This window comes from Trachypithecus francoisi, unplaced genomic scaffold (genome assembly GCF_009764315.1).
Source record: "Trachypithecus francoisi isolate TF-2019V2 unplaced genomic scaffold, Tfra_2.0 Lachesis_group11, whole genome shotgun sequence".
In the NCBI taxonomy this organism is placed as follows: domain Eukaryota; kingdom Metazoa; phylum Chordata; class Mammalia; order Primates; family Cercopithecidae; genus Trachypithecus; species Trachypithecus francoisi.
This window is the reverse complement of record NW_022681456.1, coordinates 84,845,206-84,863,500: the sequence shown is the minus strand read 5'-3', so window position 1 is coordinate 84,863,500 and position 18,295 is coordinate 84,845,206. Positions and strand designations below refer to the sequence as shown.

The 18,295-nt window shown below is 41.5% G+C and overlaps 1 protein-coding gene across 9 annotated transcripts in view; it reads left to right on the top strand.

Moving 5' to 3' along the window:
* Positions 1 to 18,064, top strand: part of SPATS2 (spermatogenesis associated serine rich 2) — a 172,112-nt gene extending 154,048 nt beyond the window's left edge. For all 9 annotated transcript variants that reach the window (XM_033222200.1, XM_033222193.1, XM_033222201.1 and 6 more), the window contains 5 exons: positions 3,930 to 3,988; positions 8,662 to 8,771; positions 13,395 to 13,497; positions 15,322 to 15,536; positions 16,587 to 18,064. In XM_033222200.1, the coding sequence (XP_033078091.1) occupies positions 3,930 to 3,988; positions 8,662 to 8,771; positions 13,395 to 13,497; positions 15,322 to 15,536; positions 16,587 to 16,895 (796 nt within the window). In that variant the 3' untranslated portion in view covers positions 16,896 to 18,064. The remainder of the gene's footprint in view (positions 1 to 3,929; positions 3,989 to 8,661; positions 8,772 to 13,394; positions 13,498 to 15,321; positions 15,537 to 16,586) is intronic.
* The last annotated feature ends 231 nt before the right edge of the window (positions 18,065 to 18,295 follow it).

Sequence of the window (18,295 nt, the reverse complement as noted above, 5' to 3'; positions counted from 1 at the left end):
CACGCCTGTAATCCTAGCACTTTGGGAGGCTGTTGTGGATGGATCCTTAAGGTCAGGGGTTCGAGACCAGCCTGGGCAACATGGTGAAACCCCCATCTCTACAAAAAATACAGAAATTAGCTGGGCATGGTAGCTTGTGCCTGTAGTCCCAACTACTTCGAGGGCTAAGGCGGGAGGATTGCTTGAGCAAGGAGGCGGAGGTTGGCAGTGAGTCTTGATGGTGCCACTGTACTCCAGTCTGGGCGACAGTGAGACCCCTGTCTCAAAAAAAAAAAAAAAAAAAAAAAGATTCTAGGTTTTGAGCAAATAAATTGAGTACAAATGTTTTCTGACAATATTATTGAATGGTTTCAAGTATTACTTGAAATAATTGACCTGTGGAATTGTCAAAGTTGCATTTCCACTTTAATATTATTTTTCCAATGCAACAGTCATAAACAAATAATGATCAGTTTTTTGGTACCAATGAATTATTGAAGGCAAGAGCTAGAATCTCTAACTGCATGTTAGATATCTGTATATTAATTAGAAGACTTGCTTCAAATGATGGACATAATATGTGTTAGCGATGTGAATGGTGATACTTCAGTAACAACTATTCTGAGCAACTAAATTATGCAAAAACTTTAGAATAAATTGACTGGATGCTGTGGCTCATGCCTGTAATCCCAGGCCAGCAGATCACTTGAAGCCAGGAGTTTGAGACCAACCTGGCAACATGCCAAAACCCCATGTCTACTAAAAATATAAAAATTAGCTGGGCATAGTGCCATGTGCCCATAGTCCCAGCTACTCAGGAGGCTGAGGCAGGAGAATTGCTTGAACCCAGGAAGCGGAGGTTGCCATGAGCTGAGATCATGCTATTGCACTCCAGAGCGAGACTCCATCTCAAAACAAAAAACAAAAAAACCCCACAGCTTTAGAATAAGTCAAGCAAATGTGAACATGGTAAGGAAGTCCCAAAAAGAAAGGAAGGAAATACAGAACATTTAGTTACCAGTCTTTTTCTTTACTAACAGGGAGCAGTCATCCAAATCTGTCTTTCATGATTGAAGAAAGGATGTGGAAATTCTCAACACTGAATAAGGCCCAGGCTTAATAAGAACTAATGTTTTTCCAAATAGGGTCCCAGCAATATTTAGCTGAATTTCATTAGCAATTTTAGAATCCAGTCTACCAGATGCTTGGTGCTTATTATGGCATATTTCCATTCAAGAAAGCCTTGAGAGAAGCTTAGTACTCTGAGGTATTGGAGTGAGCAAGGTAATAGAGAGTCTGAATGAGCCTTTCATCACTCTCTGGGAGGACTCATTGCTTGCCGTTCTGGCATCTAAAAACCATTACCTCACACCACAGGTACTTTTGAACCTCTTGGCCACAGATACATACTGGGACCATTGTTTAGCTCAGAAACAGATGGAAAACTTTAGCTTAAGTTTCTGTGTTAAAAGTTATGTTACAATAGATTATTGTTTTTAATTGTAAAAAATGCCTATGTTGTTATCCTTATACCTAACCTACTTTTCACTTTGAACTCTTCCCACCTTCTCCATTTACTTTGTGATGCCAACATTTCACTAACTTTTCATTATGAAAACTTTCAGATATATAGAAAAGTTGAAAGGATAGTACAATGGCAGTGTATTTGCTGTGTGTGTATGTAATATTTTGGTGGAACCACTTGGAAGTTGCAGATGTAGATGATATGTCACCCCTAAATGCTTTAGCATGAATAACCTAAAACTAGGTCATTCTTCTATCCAACCATAATCCCATTATATAATTTACTTGTTTGATGTGCTTTTAATAAGAAATTTACTATTAAATTTTGACATTTATTCATTTTTGTATTTTAAAGGTGTGAAAATTTTAATGTAAAATTATAAACGCTGATCATCCTTTTCTCTGAGAAACATATCGGCATCAGTTAACTAGTAGATTCTTTTGTTTAACGCTGGGCTGACATCACAGGACCTTTCACTAGGTGTTATCAATAGATGGCAACATGACAAAAAGAAACAAGTTCTTACTGCTTTTCATTGTTTTTTGGCTTGAGAACATAAGCTAATATATGTATTTTAATTTTAATTTTTGTGGGTACATGGCAGATGGATATATTATAAGCTAGTATTTTTTAATGGAGAGGTTATATGGTTGTCCATGCACTGTCCTATGAATTTCTTGTGATCACCACTGAGTTAATCAAGAAACAAAGTTATTTAAATGAACACCAGTAATTCTCACAGGGAAAAAAAAAAAATGCCGTCACAATGTACTAGCACAAATTGCCATAAAAAAGTCTGATTGTATTGATGCAGAGCTTGCTAAAAGTGTCATCTGACATTCTACTTCTCATAATAAAGATTGTAAGCTGCAAAAGGCTTACTTGTTTGCTGTAGTCTTTTAATAAATATTTTACAAGCTTTGTTAGAGACAAAGGATTTGTCATCTGATGGACACAGTGTCTGCATCTTAAGGTGATTTGGCAACAGAAGAGAGGTAATGTCAAACTGTAGGCCTGGCAGCTCCTGTCTCAGTTGTGCTTTTGTTTTGTCTTTTAGGTATTCCAATGCTGCTAGAGTTCTTGGAGCAAAATATTGCCAAGGTTTGGGAAATGCTTTCTTAGCAAAGTATTGCTACCCCACAATAGTTGTATCTTCTCTCCAGTTTGATGCTTTTGGATTAATATGCCAACCAAATTTGTTTAGTTACAAGTCTGTTTATTAACATCATGCATAACGATTATCAAACCTATGTTTTCTGGCACTTCCCTATAAAAGATTTGCTCCTTGAGGAAATGACCCTGCCTTAGACATTTTTGTACATCTCACACCATAGTCTCCACATTAACTACTTTGTGCTAACATAACTATGTATTGAGCTAAATTGAATTAGAGAGTGACAGAGAGAGAAAGAGAGTATGTGTGTATATGATTACAACCAGAAACAAGAGTGGAACTTTTATTTACCCTGTAGTTATATTCTCCTTCAAAAGGAGAAAGCAGAATGAACTCCAAATTTGAAGAAAGTTGGAATATTCCATGTTTGTGCAGGCATTAAAATTCTAGATTTTTTTCTTTTTGCCACCACAAAGCAAAACCGATATGGTAAGGAAAATTATTTGCATCCAGAGGTTGAATACTTAGGGTAACCTGCTGTCTCCTTATACATTGAAGGCTGTGGGCTCTTTTATAACGACATGGAAAAGCTTTATGTGCCTATAAACCATTTACATTTGCAGTGGAAAAAATTCTAATTGACTATTTAATGTTCTTTTTCTGTAAAAAGCCTACCAGAAATCTGTAATTCCATCCTTCCTCATTACTGTTATATGTTTCTCAGAAACTAGCACACTATGTGTCTTATCTTTTGACTACTTTGCATTCTAAGTACTAAAATGTAAGTGGACTTGGTGCAACCATGGTCAGCTGTTGAAGATATACAAGTCCTAATCATGGATAAATTTACTATGCCCTAATGGGGATATTGCTTGGTAAACATTAATTACATGCAAAGCCATCAAATTTTATAGACCAAAATATAAATATAAAAAGTATGTGAGTACATACATTAAGTAAGTAATTTCCACATGGACTTTTGCTTTTAGCACAGCTTGCTAAAAAATGTGTTTTATAGCTTGCTACTGCCATCTGCTGGTTCTCAACTCTTAGACTTCTAGCGATTGGTGTACTGCAATGTACCAATTTTGCAATATTAAAGGGAATTGGGTCTATTTATTTTATTTTTGGGAAAATCTTAAAATATTCTTTGTTGAGAGTAAGACATCAGAATTTTTATGTGGTCCATACAGTATTATTTTTTAGTATGCTTTTAGCAAACTCACCGGTCTTTCTCTACTGTTAATAATGTGCTAATTTTGTATTTGAGTTTCTCATCAAACCTTTTATTCCTTTGTCATCTTTTCCTAGTTTAATGGATCGAGAAGTGGCGTTGCTTGCTGAAATGGACAAAGTGAAAGCTGAAGCAAGTAAGATGATTGATCTTTAATTAAAACTATTACCTTCATAAATAGTAGGTACCTACTTCCCAACCCTCATAACAAAAGCTCCATATAAATACCATAATAAGAGTTTGTATATTTAAATAATCTTAAGCAGTTGCACTGTACTGGCATATGAATCCTTTCAGGTGAAATAACTTTAAAGAGCCTGTTTTAAAAATATTTCCAAATCTTAATATTTTGAATGCAGAGTTCAATGTATAAAAGACTACATCATGGTATCTGCCACCAGGTTTTTATTTTATTTTGTTTCTTCCTCCAGTGTTTAAGCAATTCCACTGGGATTTTTTCTAGTCAGAAAAAAACCTTTAGCATAATCAGAGAAGACTTCATTAGGTTGCCTACGATTGAATGTATATGTTCCTATCATTACCTATCTCAGACCTTTCTTTGTTTTCTCAGTTTATAGAACAGTCTTCACTCAGTGTCTGTTATCAATGGTAGGGGAAAAGTAGTGAACTGAGGGTTCAAGATACTGGGTTTCTTGAAAGCTTACTAAAATAGATTCTGGAGGAATGAAATCTAACTTTGGTGATTTGTGGAGTTTTGTACAGAAAAAACATATCTATTTTTTGATCATTTCTGTTAAGTGTTAGGTTAAACATGCACAGCTACACGAAGAAAAGGGAATAACAACTGCAACTTGTACAATGCCATTGATTTGGGGCATTTCGGTGGCAGGTTTTATCTTCCTGCATTAAATGGCAGATTTATTATTAGGAAAGTTGTTGATTTTAACCCACTCTCAAACTGATAAGAATAGAAATGCTGGGCTAGGTTGAGATCATGACTCACAGTTAAATCACTTGTGTGTGTGGTCACGGGCCAGAGGATGCAGCTTTGAAGCACTGAAATGACTTCAGTTTGGGTCCATTTTAACTTGAAAATTTGAGAATGTAGCAGAGATGCCTTCCACTGTTTTTCAGAGGTGAGATTTCATTTACATTGAGCAATATATTTTGAGTTTCTAATTTGACATTTCAGTCCATTATTTTATCAGTACATTCTCTTTTTGAAAATGGAAATTCAGATAAACTAAAACCATTAAGAAGACATATTTCTTACTTTTGAGAAGAAGGTCATTTTAGGCCAGGCATGATGGCTCACACATATAATCCTAGCACTTTGAGCGGATGACCTGAGCCCAGGAGTTTGAGACCAGCCTAGGCAACATAGTGAGATCTTGTCTCTACGAAAAATAAGAAATTAGACTGGGTGCAGTGGCTCACGCGTGTAATTCTAGCACTTTGGGAGGCCGAGGTGGGCAGATCATGAGGTCAGGAGATTGAGGCCATCCTGGCCGACATGATGAAACCCCGTCTCTACTAAAAATGCAAAACTTAGCTGGGCATGGTGGCGCATGCCTGTAGTCCCAGCTACTTGGGAGGCTGAGGCAGGAGAATCGCTTGAACCCGGGAGGCAGAGGTTGCAGTGAGCTGAGATCGCACCACTGCATTTCAACCTGGCGACAGAATGAGACTCCGGCTCAAAAAAAAAAATTAACCAGGCATGGTGGCATGTGCTATATGGCTATATGTAGTCCCATTTACTTGAGGGGCTGAGGTGGGAGGATCACTTGAGCCCAGGAGGTCGAGGCTGCAGTGAGCTGTGATTTCACCACTGTACTCCAGCCTGGGCAATAGAGCAAGACCCTGTCTTGATATAAAGAAAAAGAAGGTGCTTTTAAAAATATTAATACATCTTTTATATTAATAGGAAATTTTGGCTGGGCGCAGTGGCTCACCCCTGTAATCCCAGCACTTTGGGAGGCCGAGGTGGGCTGCTCATGAGGTCAAGAGATCGAGACCATCCTGGCCAACATGATGAAACTCCATCTCTACTAAAAATACAAAAATTAGCTGGGCTTGGTGGCATGGCCTGTAATCCCAGCTACTTGGGAGGCTGAGGCAGGAAAATCACTTGAACTCAGGGGGCGGAGGTTGCAGTGAGCCGAGATCGTGCCACTGCACTCCAGTGTGGTGACAGAGCGAGACTCCATCTCAAAACAAAACAAAACAAAAAATTTCAAATAGGCTAATGTAACAAACTCCCATCACTCAGCTTCAACCAGTTATCAAGTTGTGCCCAATCTTATTTTATCAAATTCAGAGCTCAGAGTTTTACTTAACTTCATCAGTTTTATATCTTTAGCTCTTTTCTCCCTGAAAATCCTGGTTCTTAATGACATGATGTAATTACTCATTTACCAATGCTGTTAAGAGTTGCTTTTTGTTTTTTACATATTATAATTTTATTAAGTAATTGATGGGTTTGTAGTATTTCAGTCTTTTCCAGTGTTGAATAATTAGGTCCTGTGAGTTATCTGTTATGTGTAGAAAGCTTTTTATTTACTTCATTTTCACCATTTTGAGAGCTATAATTTTGTCATAGAATCACTGAATGCTAGAGCTGAGAGAAACTGAAGTTGATACAAATGGCAAATAGGTTTTATCTTGGGAGCTAAACCAATAGATCATTTGTAACTGTTGGGCTTTGGTGTTAAGAAACTTTTGTAGGCATGCTCCTGACTCCTGAGAAAGTGGGCCCTGACTGATTAGTGTGACTTGGGTCTAGGCAGCCCATGTGTGCATCTCTGTGGCAGTTGGGCTGAGTAAACTTGCTAAATACATCCAGCTCTCTGTAATACCTGGTGTAACTCTTTAAAATTTCTGTTTTTTTCTGACATGAATTTGGCTAATTCCTCAGTATGTTACAGGATTCTGTGTATATCAGTTAGGGATTCAGTTTGACTACATGGAACAGAGTGGCCTAAATAAATGTGAGTGTCTTTTTTTCTCAGGAAATGAAAAGTACAGAGGTAAGCAACCCAGGGCTGGCAGGACATTTCCAATATGACATTAGGGACCCAGGTTCTTCTATCCTTCTGCGCAGCCATTCTGAGAGTATGCTTATGGTCAAAAGACAACTCCCTAGGCTCCAGTCAAGAAGGAGTAAAATGTTACATGCTAAGACCCCTTTAAAACACTCTCCTGTAAACCCTGCCCTTTGAGTTCTGCTTATATCTCAATGGTGAAACTGTATCACATGACCATTTCATCTGTAGCAAAGCCAGAAAATACAGACTTTTTAACCTAATTTTGTTGGTACCCAACAACATTGGATTTCTGATAGCCCTGAATGTTCCTGAATATAGTTGGAAAGACTGTGTTCTATCAACTAACGGTCTTTGCTATAGTCCTCCCCTACCCAGTATCCCTCTTTTTTCCAAAATGAGAATATGTTCACCACCTCCTCAGTAGCAATACCTCCAAAGTCTCATCTAGTTAGTTAATATTCAGCTGAAAGGCCAGGTCTTCAGAGTAATTTCAGATCTTCCAAGGATGGGATCTCATAAATTAAAAGAAAGGCTAAATGCCCCCTTCTCCGATATTACACAGTTGGAGAAAGAAAAGGATGATTATAGTAAAAATTCCCACTTGGAAAAGCAATGATCAAATCTTGCTGGACGGGAAGGAATAGCAGAGTCCCTTCCCTGGGAGTAGAGAACATTCCTTGGGTGGTTTATCTGCTTCCAGGGAGGATTTCTTTGGTTCAGTTTCCACTGTAGCCCCTGTGTCTCTGGGAGATTTTTATTGTCTGTTCTCTGCCATGACCAAGTTGTATTCAAGTTGTATATCAGAAAGCATGCCATAGAAGGTGGTTCTTAAAAGGGTGTAACCATCTGGCCGGGCGCGGTGGCTCACGCCTGTAATCCCAGCACTTTGGGAGGCTGAGGCGGGCGGATCACAAGGTCAGGAGATCGAGACCATGGTGAAACCCCGTCTCTACTAAAAATACAAAAAAACTAGCCGGGCGCGGTGGCGGGCGCCTGTAGTCCCAGCTACTCAGGAGGCTGAGGCAGGAGAATGGCGTGAACCCGGGAGGCGGAGCTTGCAGTGAGCCAAGATCGCGCCACTGCACTCCAGCCTGGGCGACAGAGCGAGACTCTGCCTCAAAAAAAAAAAAAAAAAAAAAGGGTGTAACCATCTAAATACCCATCACTAGGGAACTCGGTAAATAATTGTGGTATATCCCCATACTCAGTGGCTGTTAAATAGAATGAAGGTGATCCAGATGTATTAATAGGGAATAAACTTAAAGATATATTAAGTAAAAATAGCTAAGGTAAAGGAAAGACCATGTGTATGATATACTTCCATTTGTGAGAAGAGAAAAAGGAGAGATACATATGTATGCATGTTGTGTGTACATAGACAATATTTGGAAGTGTACATAAGAAATGGTGAACAGTGGTTTCCTCTAGAGAGGAGACCACAAAATCAGAAATAAGAGAGATGCTCTTTTCATTTTATCCTCAACTTACTCTAGATGAATATTTTTTATTATGTGTGCATATTTCCTTTTTAATTTATATGCATCTTGATAAAATTTTTTTGACTGAAAGGAGAAATAACAAATGATTTATGAGTGTTTGTGATTTATAAAAAAATGTTTACTACTTAACTGTCTTCAGAGACCCAATGGAAGGTAGAGACCGGACTTCTGATATTTTCATTTTCTGGATGGATGGGCAACTAAGCCTTTGGCTGACCAAATTCCTACTACAAGGCATATATTTCTAGTTCTTCTTTATCCTATTTAGCAGCAACATAAGGTTCACACTCACTTTTCCTCTACAGTGGAAATTTTGCTCAGCCGACAAAAGAAGGCTGAACTTCTAAAGAAGATGACTCATGTGGCTGTTCAAATGTCAGAGCAGCAATTGGTTGAGCTCAGAGCTGATATCAAGGTAAAACTTCTTTCTGCTTTCTGCCTTTCTTCTTATCCTCAGGGGCTAAAGTAAGAAATTTACATAATTCATGGCCATATCTAATATATTAAACTCATGATCTTCCTTTCCCAAACCTGGCCCTCTTCCTGGTCCCTTTCTCTGTAAGTGGTATTGTCATCTACCTAGTTATCCCAGCTGGAAACCTTAGAAAATTTCTCCATTTCCCACCTTAAATCTATCAGCACACTCCATCCATTTGACTAAATCTCAGATCTGACCTTATTTTTTCATCTCTACCACCACCATTATGATCAGGTTACCACCATCTCTTGCCTGGACTTCTGTAAGAGCCTTTTAACTGATTGTGTTCATCCATTCTGTCTCTGCCCCACCCACCCCACCTCCATGTATGTTCCCCACACTACAGCAGTCTGCTTTAAAACTTTCTGTTGCTTTTAGGATAAATACTATAATCCTTAATCCAGTATGAAGGACTGTGCAGTCTTGCTCTGCCATTAGCCTCAGTTCATACCATCCCCAGTGGTCCTCTGCCCTCCAGCAGAGGCTGAAGGCTTCTACACTTCACAGACACACACGCTTTTCCATCTGTCCAAACGCTCTTCTCCCAGCCTCCAACCACAGTTACCACTCTTTTTTTTGGGAGACAAAGTTTCGCTCTGTCACCCAGGCTGGAGTGCAATGGTGTGATCTCGGCTCACCGTAGCCTCTGCCTCCCGGATTCAAGTGATTCTCCTGCCTCAGCCTCCCAAGTAGCTGGGATTACAGGCATGCACCAACATGTCCAGCTAATTTTTGTATTTTTAGTAGAGATGGGGTTTCTCCATGTTGGTCAGGCTGGTCTTGAACTCCCAACCTCAGGTGGTCTGCCTGCCTCAGCCTCCCAAAGTGCTAGGATTACAGGCATGAGCCACCACACCCGGCGGCTAATTTTTACATTTTTAGTAGAGATGGGGTTTCATGATGTTGGCCAGGCTGGTCTCAAACTCCTGACCTCAGGTGATCCACCCACCTCGGCCTCTCAAAGTGCTGAGATTACAGGCGTGAGCCACTGTGAACAGCCCAGTTACCACTCTTGACCTCCTCATCCTTCCTGACTTCCCCATCATATCTCCCCATTCTGTGCTTTCAGAGCACAGTTAGGATTTTATGTGCATTTGCTTAATTTGTCTTCCCCACTAGATAGTGAACTTCACAGTGGCAGGCAGGAGCTCCTGTCTCTCCAAGTGCCTAGCACAGCACCTTGGTATGTAGTTGGTCTTCTGTAAATAGTTGGTTGGCCAATTCTGATTGTATAGAGAAAAATTATCTTTGAGATGTTTGTTGTAATCTTTTTACAAAAATCACTTGGGTTCAATATTTATACCTTTTAATTCTTTTTTGTTTTTTTGAGACAGAGTCTCGCTCTGTCATCCAGGCTGGAGTGAAGTGGCGCTGTCACCGCTCACTGCAACCTTTACCTCCCAGGTTCAAGTGATTCTCGTGCCTCAGCCTCCCAAGTAGCTGGAATTACAGGCATGTGCCACCATGCCCTGCTAATTTTTGTATTTTAGTAGAGACAGGGTTTCACCATGTTGGCCAGGCTGGTCTCGAACCCCTGACCCCAAGTGATCCACTCGCCTTGGCCTCCCAGATTGCTGGGATTACAGGCATGAGCCACCACACTTGGCCAAATTCTTGTATAAAGAACAGTGTTTCTGAGACTAAGCATGTGAACCTGAGGGAAATTGGGATATTCATGGATAGTTGTGGTCATTGGCATTCTAAATAATTGTTTATAAACTGCAGGCTGTGACAAAGGGAGTTGGCCTTCTCCACACCTGTGCCCTTTACCTCTTCTCTTTCTGAACACATAAGATTTATTGTCACACTGAGAGAACACTTGCTGTACAACAGTCTCTATAAAATAAAAACAGAGGTGGAATATCATCCAGGACCTTACAGGGATCCTTGCTATCATCTGACCCAGTGTTAGACCTGTGGAGTATTGTTCTCTTACTGCCTCCCCTTCAACTCTGTTGGGGTGAACTAGCCAAATCATGCAAATGTGCAGTTACCGTTTTCTGTTTAACTAAAACCATATGATTAAATTTTATAGAAAGACCTCCTCACATTGATGCCAGTCAGTCTCATTCAACTCTTGGGGAGAAGCCGGAAACCCCTTTGGAATTAGATGAGAATTCTGGCTCTCACAGGCTTCATCTGTTCCTCTTCCCACGTGGCTGAAAAGCTGCTGGAAATATTTCTGCAGGCTGACTAAGGATCTGTTTCTCTCCACTTTTTCAGTGTACTGAAGTGGGTGCTGTGCAATTTAAATGTCTTATTTCCAGATCATTTTATTTCCGTCATTCCTATTATGTCTTTGACTCAACAAACCCTAGAATTTGTTTCAGAATTAATCTCAGACTGATATTACATGTCTGAAGGCTTTGTAACAAGAGGTTCGTGTGCTTTCCTAAGCCGCAGCATACTCTGAAGTTTTAGGAATTCAAGGCTGGAAGGTCATTTTTCTCTCTCCTTTCCCTTTCAGTGCTTCTGGTTGCTTCCCGAGAATTCTGATGCAGAGTAGTATTAGGCCACCCCCAGTTAAGAGGAGTGTCTTGAAGGGTTCAGTTCTTCCAAATTATATCTAGGCCTTTCACTTTTCTTTTTTATCTCCTTTTCATCTGAAAAAAAAAATGATTCCAGTCTACTTTAATGAAATAGACCCCCAGAAGCACTTTATTCCTGACATGTTTCTAGTCCCACGATTTTTTTTTTTTTTGAGACGGAGTCTCGCTCTGTCGCCCGGGCTGGAGTGCAGTGGCCGGTTCTCAGCCCACTGCAAGCTCCGCCTCCCGGGTTTATGCCATTCTCCTGCCTCAGCCTCCGAGTAGCTGGGACTACAGGCGCCCGCCACCTCGCCCGGCTAGTTTTTTTTTTGTATTTTTTAGTAGAGACGGGGTTTCACCGTGTTAGCCAGGATGGCCTCGATCTCCTGACCTCGTGATCCACCCGTCTCAGCCTCCCAAAGTGCTGGGATTACAGGCTTGAGCCACCGCGCCCGGCCAATCCCACGATTTTTATAGCATGGTTAGTTTTTGACTCAAGGGGTTGGTTACTTCTCAGCTCAGTCTGCTTAAAAGGATTAAATTACTTGCAGCATAAACTTCTCATTTGCAAAGTTGACTTTTCACATGAATGATTTTCCATCTCAAGAAATTGTTCCTATTTCAAGGACTAAGAAATCCTACTTTATTATAAAGAGATTGGCCAGGCGCGGTGGCTCAAGCCTGTAATCCCAGCACTTTGGGAGGCCGAGACGGGCGGATCACGAGGTCAGGAGATCGAGACCATCCTGGCTAATACGGTGAAACCCCGTCTCTACTAAAAATACAAAAACTAGCCGGGCGAGGTGGCGGGCGCCTGTAGTCCCAGCTACTTGGGATGCTGAGGCAGGAGAATGGTGGAAACCCAGGAGGCGGAGCTTGCAGTGAGCTGAGATCTGGCCACTGCACTCCAGTCCGGGCGACAGAGCGAGACTCCGCCTCAAAAAAAAAAAAAAAAAAAAAGAGATTAAGTGGGTTTCCTAAGGAAGTTCCTATTAACACCAAACCATCTATCTAAATGGTATCATTGTAGCACCTTGTAAACATTTTTGCTGCCTGTTTCTGTATAAAATGGAAAGACATGGAGAATAGCCAACAGTAGAAAGATGGCCCTCTGCGGCCGGGCGCGGTGCCTCAAGCCTGTAATCCCAGCACTTTGGGAGGCCGAGACGGGCGGATCACGAGGTCAGGAGATCGAGACTATCCTGGCTAACATGGTGAAACACCGTCTTTACTAAAAAATACAAAAAACTAGCCAGGCGAGGTGGCGGGCGCCTGTAGTCCCAGCTACACGGGAGGCTGAGGCAGGAGAACGGCGTGAACCCAGGAGGTGGAGCTTGCAATGAGCTGAGATCCGGCCACTGCACTCCAGCCCGGGCGACAGAGCGAGACTCTGTCTCAAAAAAAAAAAAAGAAAGATGGCCCTCTACTATTCTTCCTTCTCTTTTCTTTCTTTCTTTCTTTCTTTTTTTTTTTTTTTTGAGAAGGAGGCTCACTCTGTCACCCAGGCTGGAGTGCAGTGGCTGGATCTTGACTCACTGCAAGTTCCGCCTTCCAGGTTCACGCCATTCTCCTGCCTCAGCCTCCCGAGTAGCTGGGACTACAGGCACCTGCCACCTCGCCTGGCTAGTTTTTTTGTATTTTTTTAGTAGAGATGGGGTTTCACCGTGTTAGCCAGGATGGTCTCGATCTCCTGACCTCGTGATCTGCCCATCTCAGCGTCCCAAAGTGCTGGGATTACAGGCTTGAGCCACCACGCCCGGCCCTTTTTTCTTTCTTTACGGTTTATCTTGATTATATCGAATGGGCTTTGGCAATCATGTAGCATTTCATAAACTTACAGACTTGCCTTTGGGCTCTTGAGAAATCGAATAGATTTATTCGATCACCCAGCGTTGGTCATGTGATGGCCATTTAATAAACTTTGAAGCAGTAAAAAGACAATTAAAAATGATTGTTTTATCTGTATAGTAAGTTATGGATTCCATGGATGATGTTTGTCTAACCTGGAGGCCTTTCTTTGCCCTTTCTCCAGCACTTTGTTAGTGAACGTAAATATGATGAGGATCTGGGACGAGTAGCCCGGTTCACCTGTGATGTAGAGACCCTAAAGAAGAGCATTGATTCATTTGGACAAGGTGAGATGGTGAGAGGGTCTGGGCACTACAGTTGGTGATTATTAATTAGAGACTGACATGCTGATTGTCTTCGTCCCGATTCCTCATTAGTGCCTCTTGTTTGCTTGTTGTTGTGAAAAGTAACTCTGGGATGCTTATGAAGTCCATGGGTGCAGATACTTTGAACTCTGAGGACAAGTATTTGCCAGCTCCCTAAATGTGAAAGACTGTTTTTTCATGCTGAATTGAGAGGTGCATGATATGTGGTATAAAGAGCATGGGCCCTTCAGTCAGACCAAGTTTGGATCCCTGCCTCTATAATAACCTCATTTTACTCCTCTCCAAAATGCAGATAACAGGCCAGGCGCGGAGGCTTACATGTGTAATCTCAACAAATCAGAAGGCTGAGGCCAGAGAATCACTTTAGCCCAGGAGTTCAAGACCACCCTGGGCAACATAGCGAGGTTCCCATCTCTTCAAAAAATTAAAAAGAGAAAATTAGCCAGGTGTAGTGGCACATGCTTGTAGTCCTAGCTACTCAGGAGGTGGGGTGGGGGTGGGTGAGAGGGGGAAGATAGTTTGAGCCAGGAGTTTGAGGTTCCAATGAGCTATGATTGCCACTGCACTCCAGCCTGGGCACCGGAGCAAGACTGTGTCTCTAAATAGGAGAAAACAATACTTGTGTTGCCTAGAACATAATAGACTCTTAAATAATAGCATTAAAGGGTAGGGGAGTACCTATGAGGTGAGAGTTTCTAGTGACCTGTTTATCAAACCCTGAACTTAGCCTCTTTGTTCTTTCTGTCTAGTATAAAAGTGAAATATTGCCAGGCGCAGTGGCTCACGCCTGTAATCCCAGCACTTTGGGAGGCTGAGGTGGGCGGATCACGAGGTCGGGAGATCGAGACCATCCTGGCTAACACGGTGAAACCCCATCTCTACTAAAAAATACAAAAAATTAGCCAGGCGAGGTGGTGGGTGCCTGTAGTCCCAGCTAATCAAGAGGCTGAGGCAGGAGAATGGCATGAACTCGGGAGGCGGAGCTTGCAGTGAGCCGAGATTGCACCACTGCGCTCCAGCCTGGGCGACAGAGCAAGACTCCGTCTCCAAAAAAAAAAAAAAAAAAAAGTGAAATATTTAACCTATGACAACAATTATAAACTCATTGTTAGTCCAGGCTTAAAGCCTAGAAAAAAAATCTAGAGAATAGTTTTAAACCATTGGAATTCTAACACAATTTGAACTGAAAATATTAATATTTGTTCAGTTAAATAGGTACTTTGAATTGGGATTAATTTTGCAGAAAGAAATTTGGCAATATATGTGTTTGTTGTAAAGATTAGTTCTATTCATATCTAACTGATCTTGATTATTTATACCTTGTATCATTCAAAATTCTTTAAAAAATTTAGTAAAGATTTTATGTATGTACCTTTTTCTTTCTTTGCAAAGACTGTACTTTAGAATGTTTCTTGCATAGGAAACTGAACATATGGTCTATACTATTGTTCCCAGGCTTAGTCAGCTGCTAGAGCCATAGCCAGGAGTTTAGGTAGTACCAGATCCAATCCCAAGAAGTCATTAGTTGGTGGGAAATGGATAACTTTGATGTTAAACCGTTCTCTTGTTTAAGAATTCCTTTACAAAGCAGTGGGGCTTTGGAGGAAGTGGAGGAAGAGGGCAGAAGGGAGATTTTTCTTCCTGTTACCAGTTTTAGAGATTTTTCTTTACTTGAATAGACAGTTCTTTATCTTAAATTGCTCATTGTGAAATTGAGAAAGTAGAAACCTTACCCATTGTGCTGTTCCATCATATGATCATATATTCCTCTTATTTCTGTTCCAGTGTCTCATCCAAAGAACAGCTATTCAACCAGATCCCGACGTAGCTCAGTTACATCTGTGTCCTTGAGTAGCCCAAGTGATGCCTCTGCTGCTTCCTCTTCCACCTGTGCCTCTCCTCCCAGCCTTACAAGTGCTAACAAGAAAAACTTTGCACCGGGAGAGACTCCTGCAGCCATAGCAAACTCCAGTGGCCAGCCCTACCAGCCACTTCGGGAGGTAACCTAGCTTCTACACTGAGCGTGTTAGGAAGAAAACCCTCCAGATTGTCAAAGCTTAAAAGCTGATAGCTCAGTATATTATCTTCCTTTCTTTATTCCCATTCCATGCCTGTTTTGAATCCCTCCAACCCGAGTTAGTTCCTGAGAAAGCATTAGATATGTATGTTCCCAACTGCCAGCCAGTTTAGATTTCCTGTTGCCAAGAACTGCTGACTTTCTTGTGTTGGCAGCGATCCCTGCTGTTGTAGATAGTATTGCCTGGTAATTAGTCACACTGGGAGTCGTGCACCCATCTCAAGGTAGACAGGCACCACAAGTGGCAGTTTCACCAGTGTGCATCTGAAAGCAGCAACTCCCTAGAAGGACAATGTGGAATTTACAGGGAAAGAGAGAGTGACCTGGTGGGGATGGGGGGAAAACACTAGAAAGCTGAGGAGTAATCCCATAGGTTCTTCTCCTGTTTGAAGAATAAACACAAGAGCAATCCAAGGCAGTACTGTCAGTAATTCTTCAGAACTGGTATGACGTTTGGAATTGGAGGACAAAAATAAAATCCCATGCCATAAGCTTTCCGGATTATATTGTGAAAGATGTGCTGAATGCCACAGCAGCAAGCTTTAATCTATAGTCATGACATTTAGCAAAGCAGGCCATAGTGATGTTTACTTTATTATTCCAAATGTTTATTATCTTTACCAATGGCGTTTTATCTGAAGAATTCAGACATAATATAATATACTTGTCCAGTTGAGGACTTGTAACAACCCACAGAATGTTCTTTCTTCCTTATCTTTCTTCTTGCATCCTGCTAAAGAAAAGTAAATTCTTCAGTGGAGAAGAGCCTAGGCATGAGGAGCAGGGAAAGATGGATTCGTTCTGAAGTAGTGGCTAGGTTGGATCGGCTGACAGAATTCTTTGAGTCTTGAGAGATAAACTGAGTCCCAAGCATGGAATACCAAAATTCTGCTTTTAGAATACTCTTGTAAAGTGAATGAATGGGGTACCATAATGCTAGAGCACCTTGAACATTGTATTCTTTTATCTTTAGGTATTGCCAGGGAACAGACGAGGACAAGGCTACAGGCCACAAGGCCAAAAGTCCAATGACCCCATGAACCAAGGGCGGCATGACAGTATGGGTCGTTACAGAAACAGCTCGTGGTATTCATCTGGTTCCAGGTATCAGAGTGCTCCATCTCAGGCACCAGGAAACACCAGTGAAAGAGGCCAGACTCACTCTGCAGGGACCAAAGGAACTGGAGTCAGCATGGAGCCAAGCCCTCCCATGCCTTCATTCAAAAAGGGGCTCCCGCAGCGCAAACCCAGGACCTCTCAGACTGATGCTGTGAACTCTTGAGAGAAATTCCAGTTGGCCTGTCTCCTCTCTCCACACAATTCAACTTGATAACTGGACTTTAGGAAACTTATAGTTAGATTTAATAACAAAAAGAAGTTTATGCGTATTGCTTTTTGTGCCATTCTAAATATTGTTAGTTTCTTGTCTCCTTATTTCCTCTTTACCATTTTGGAGGGGAAGCTATTTTTTTTCCTTGATCTTTCCCAGTGATATGGATTGTATCTGGTTGGTCATTTCCACCAGGAATCAGAGGCAGCTGTTACCAGGTTTCGGCCTTCCAGTTGACCCCTCCACTGTCCAGGCTGTCTCAGGAGGAGGTGAATCAGAGCTAGTCTGTCACCTTTCCAATCTAAGCAGAAGCCACAGGTGCCTGACAGGTTCCCTTCAACCATTTGACCAAGAGAGGCAATGAGGGGATCATACGCTGCACTGGATTTGCCAGAGAAGGGAAAATTTAATTAGTGAAAAGGAAAGAACACTAGGAAACATTTGAGAACCTGCCTCTATCCCAGAACGTGCCTGAGATTTGACACTCAAATCAGTGTTTAGTCTTCTGCTTGGCACCATAGCTTAACCTGCAGTTTCTTCAATATGCCCAATGCCTTGTTTCCTATTACCTTAGATTGCAAACCAGTCTAGGGAAGTCTATGGGAAAATAGCATTTAATTAAAGTTTAAAAAAAAAAAAAGATTGGGTGCGGTGGCTCACGCCTGTAATCCCAGCACTTTGGGAGGCCGAGGCGAGTGGCTCACTAGGTCAGGAGTTCAAGACCAGCCTGGCCAACATGGTGAAACCCCGTCTCTAATAAAAATACAAAAATTAGCCGGGCATGGTGGCGTGTGCCTATAATCCCAGCTACTCAGGAGGCTGAGGCAGGAGAATCGCTTGAACCCAGGAGGCGGAGGCTGCAGTGAGCTGAGAGTGTGCCACTGCACTCCAGCCTGGGTGACAGAGCGAGACTCAGTCCCAAAAAAAAAAAAAAAAAAAATTTTTCTGTTTGAATGTTTGGAGACTTTTTTTTGTTCTCTCCCTTTCCTGAACCCTATTCTGATCCTGAACCAAATTTATAGCAATATAATTAGTGTTAATCTAAGGCATTACTCATCAAAACATTGCTGCAATCAGTCTTTATAGTTGAATAAATAAAAACAGCTGCATAAATATTCCCACATTTGTTTCATAGGCGCAAGTGGTTTCATTTCATTATGTTTTTCTTTGGGCCTCATGGGGGTAGAAGTCACTCAGACAGCTTGTTCCAGGATTAAATGAGGGTATCTGATTCCCAAGTCATTTTTCTGCCACCGCTGTGTAGCTTCAGAACCAGATTAAAATGTGAAAGCCTGGATGAGCAAATGCAGTTGTTCCTAGTGAGAAAGGATCATAGGATAGGGAATGGTGAC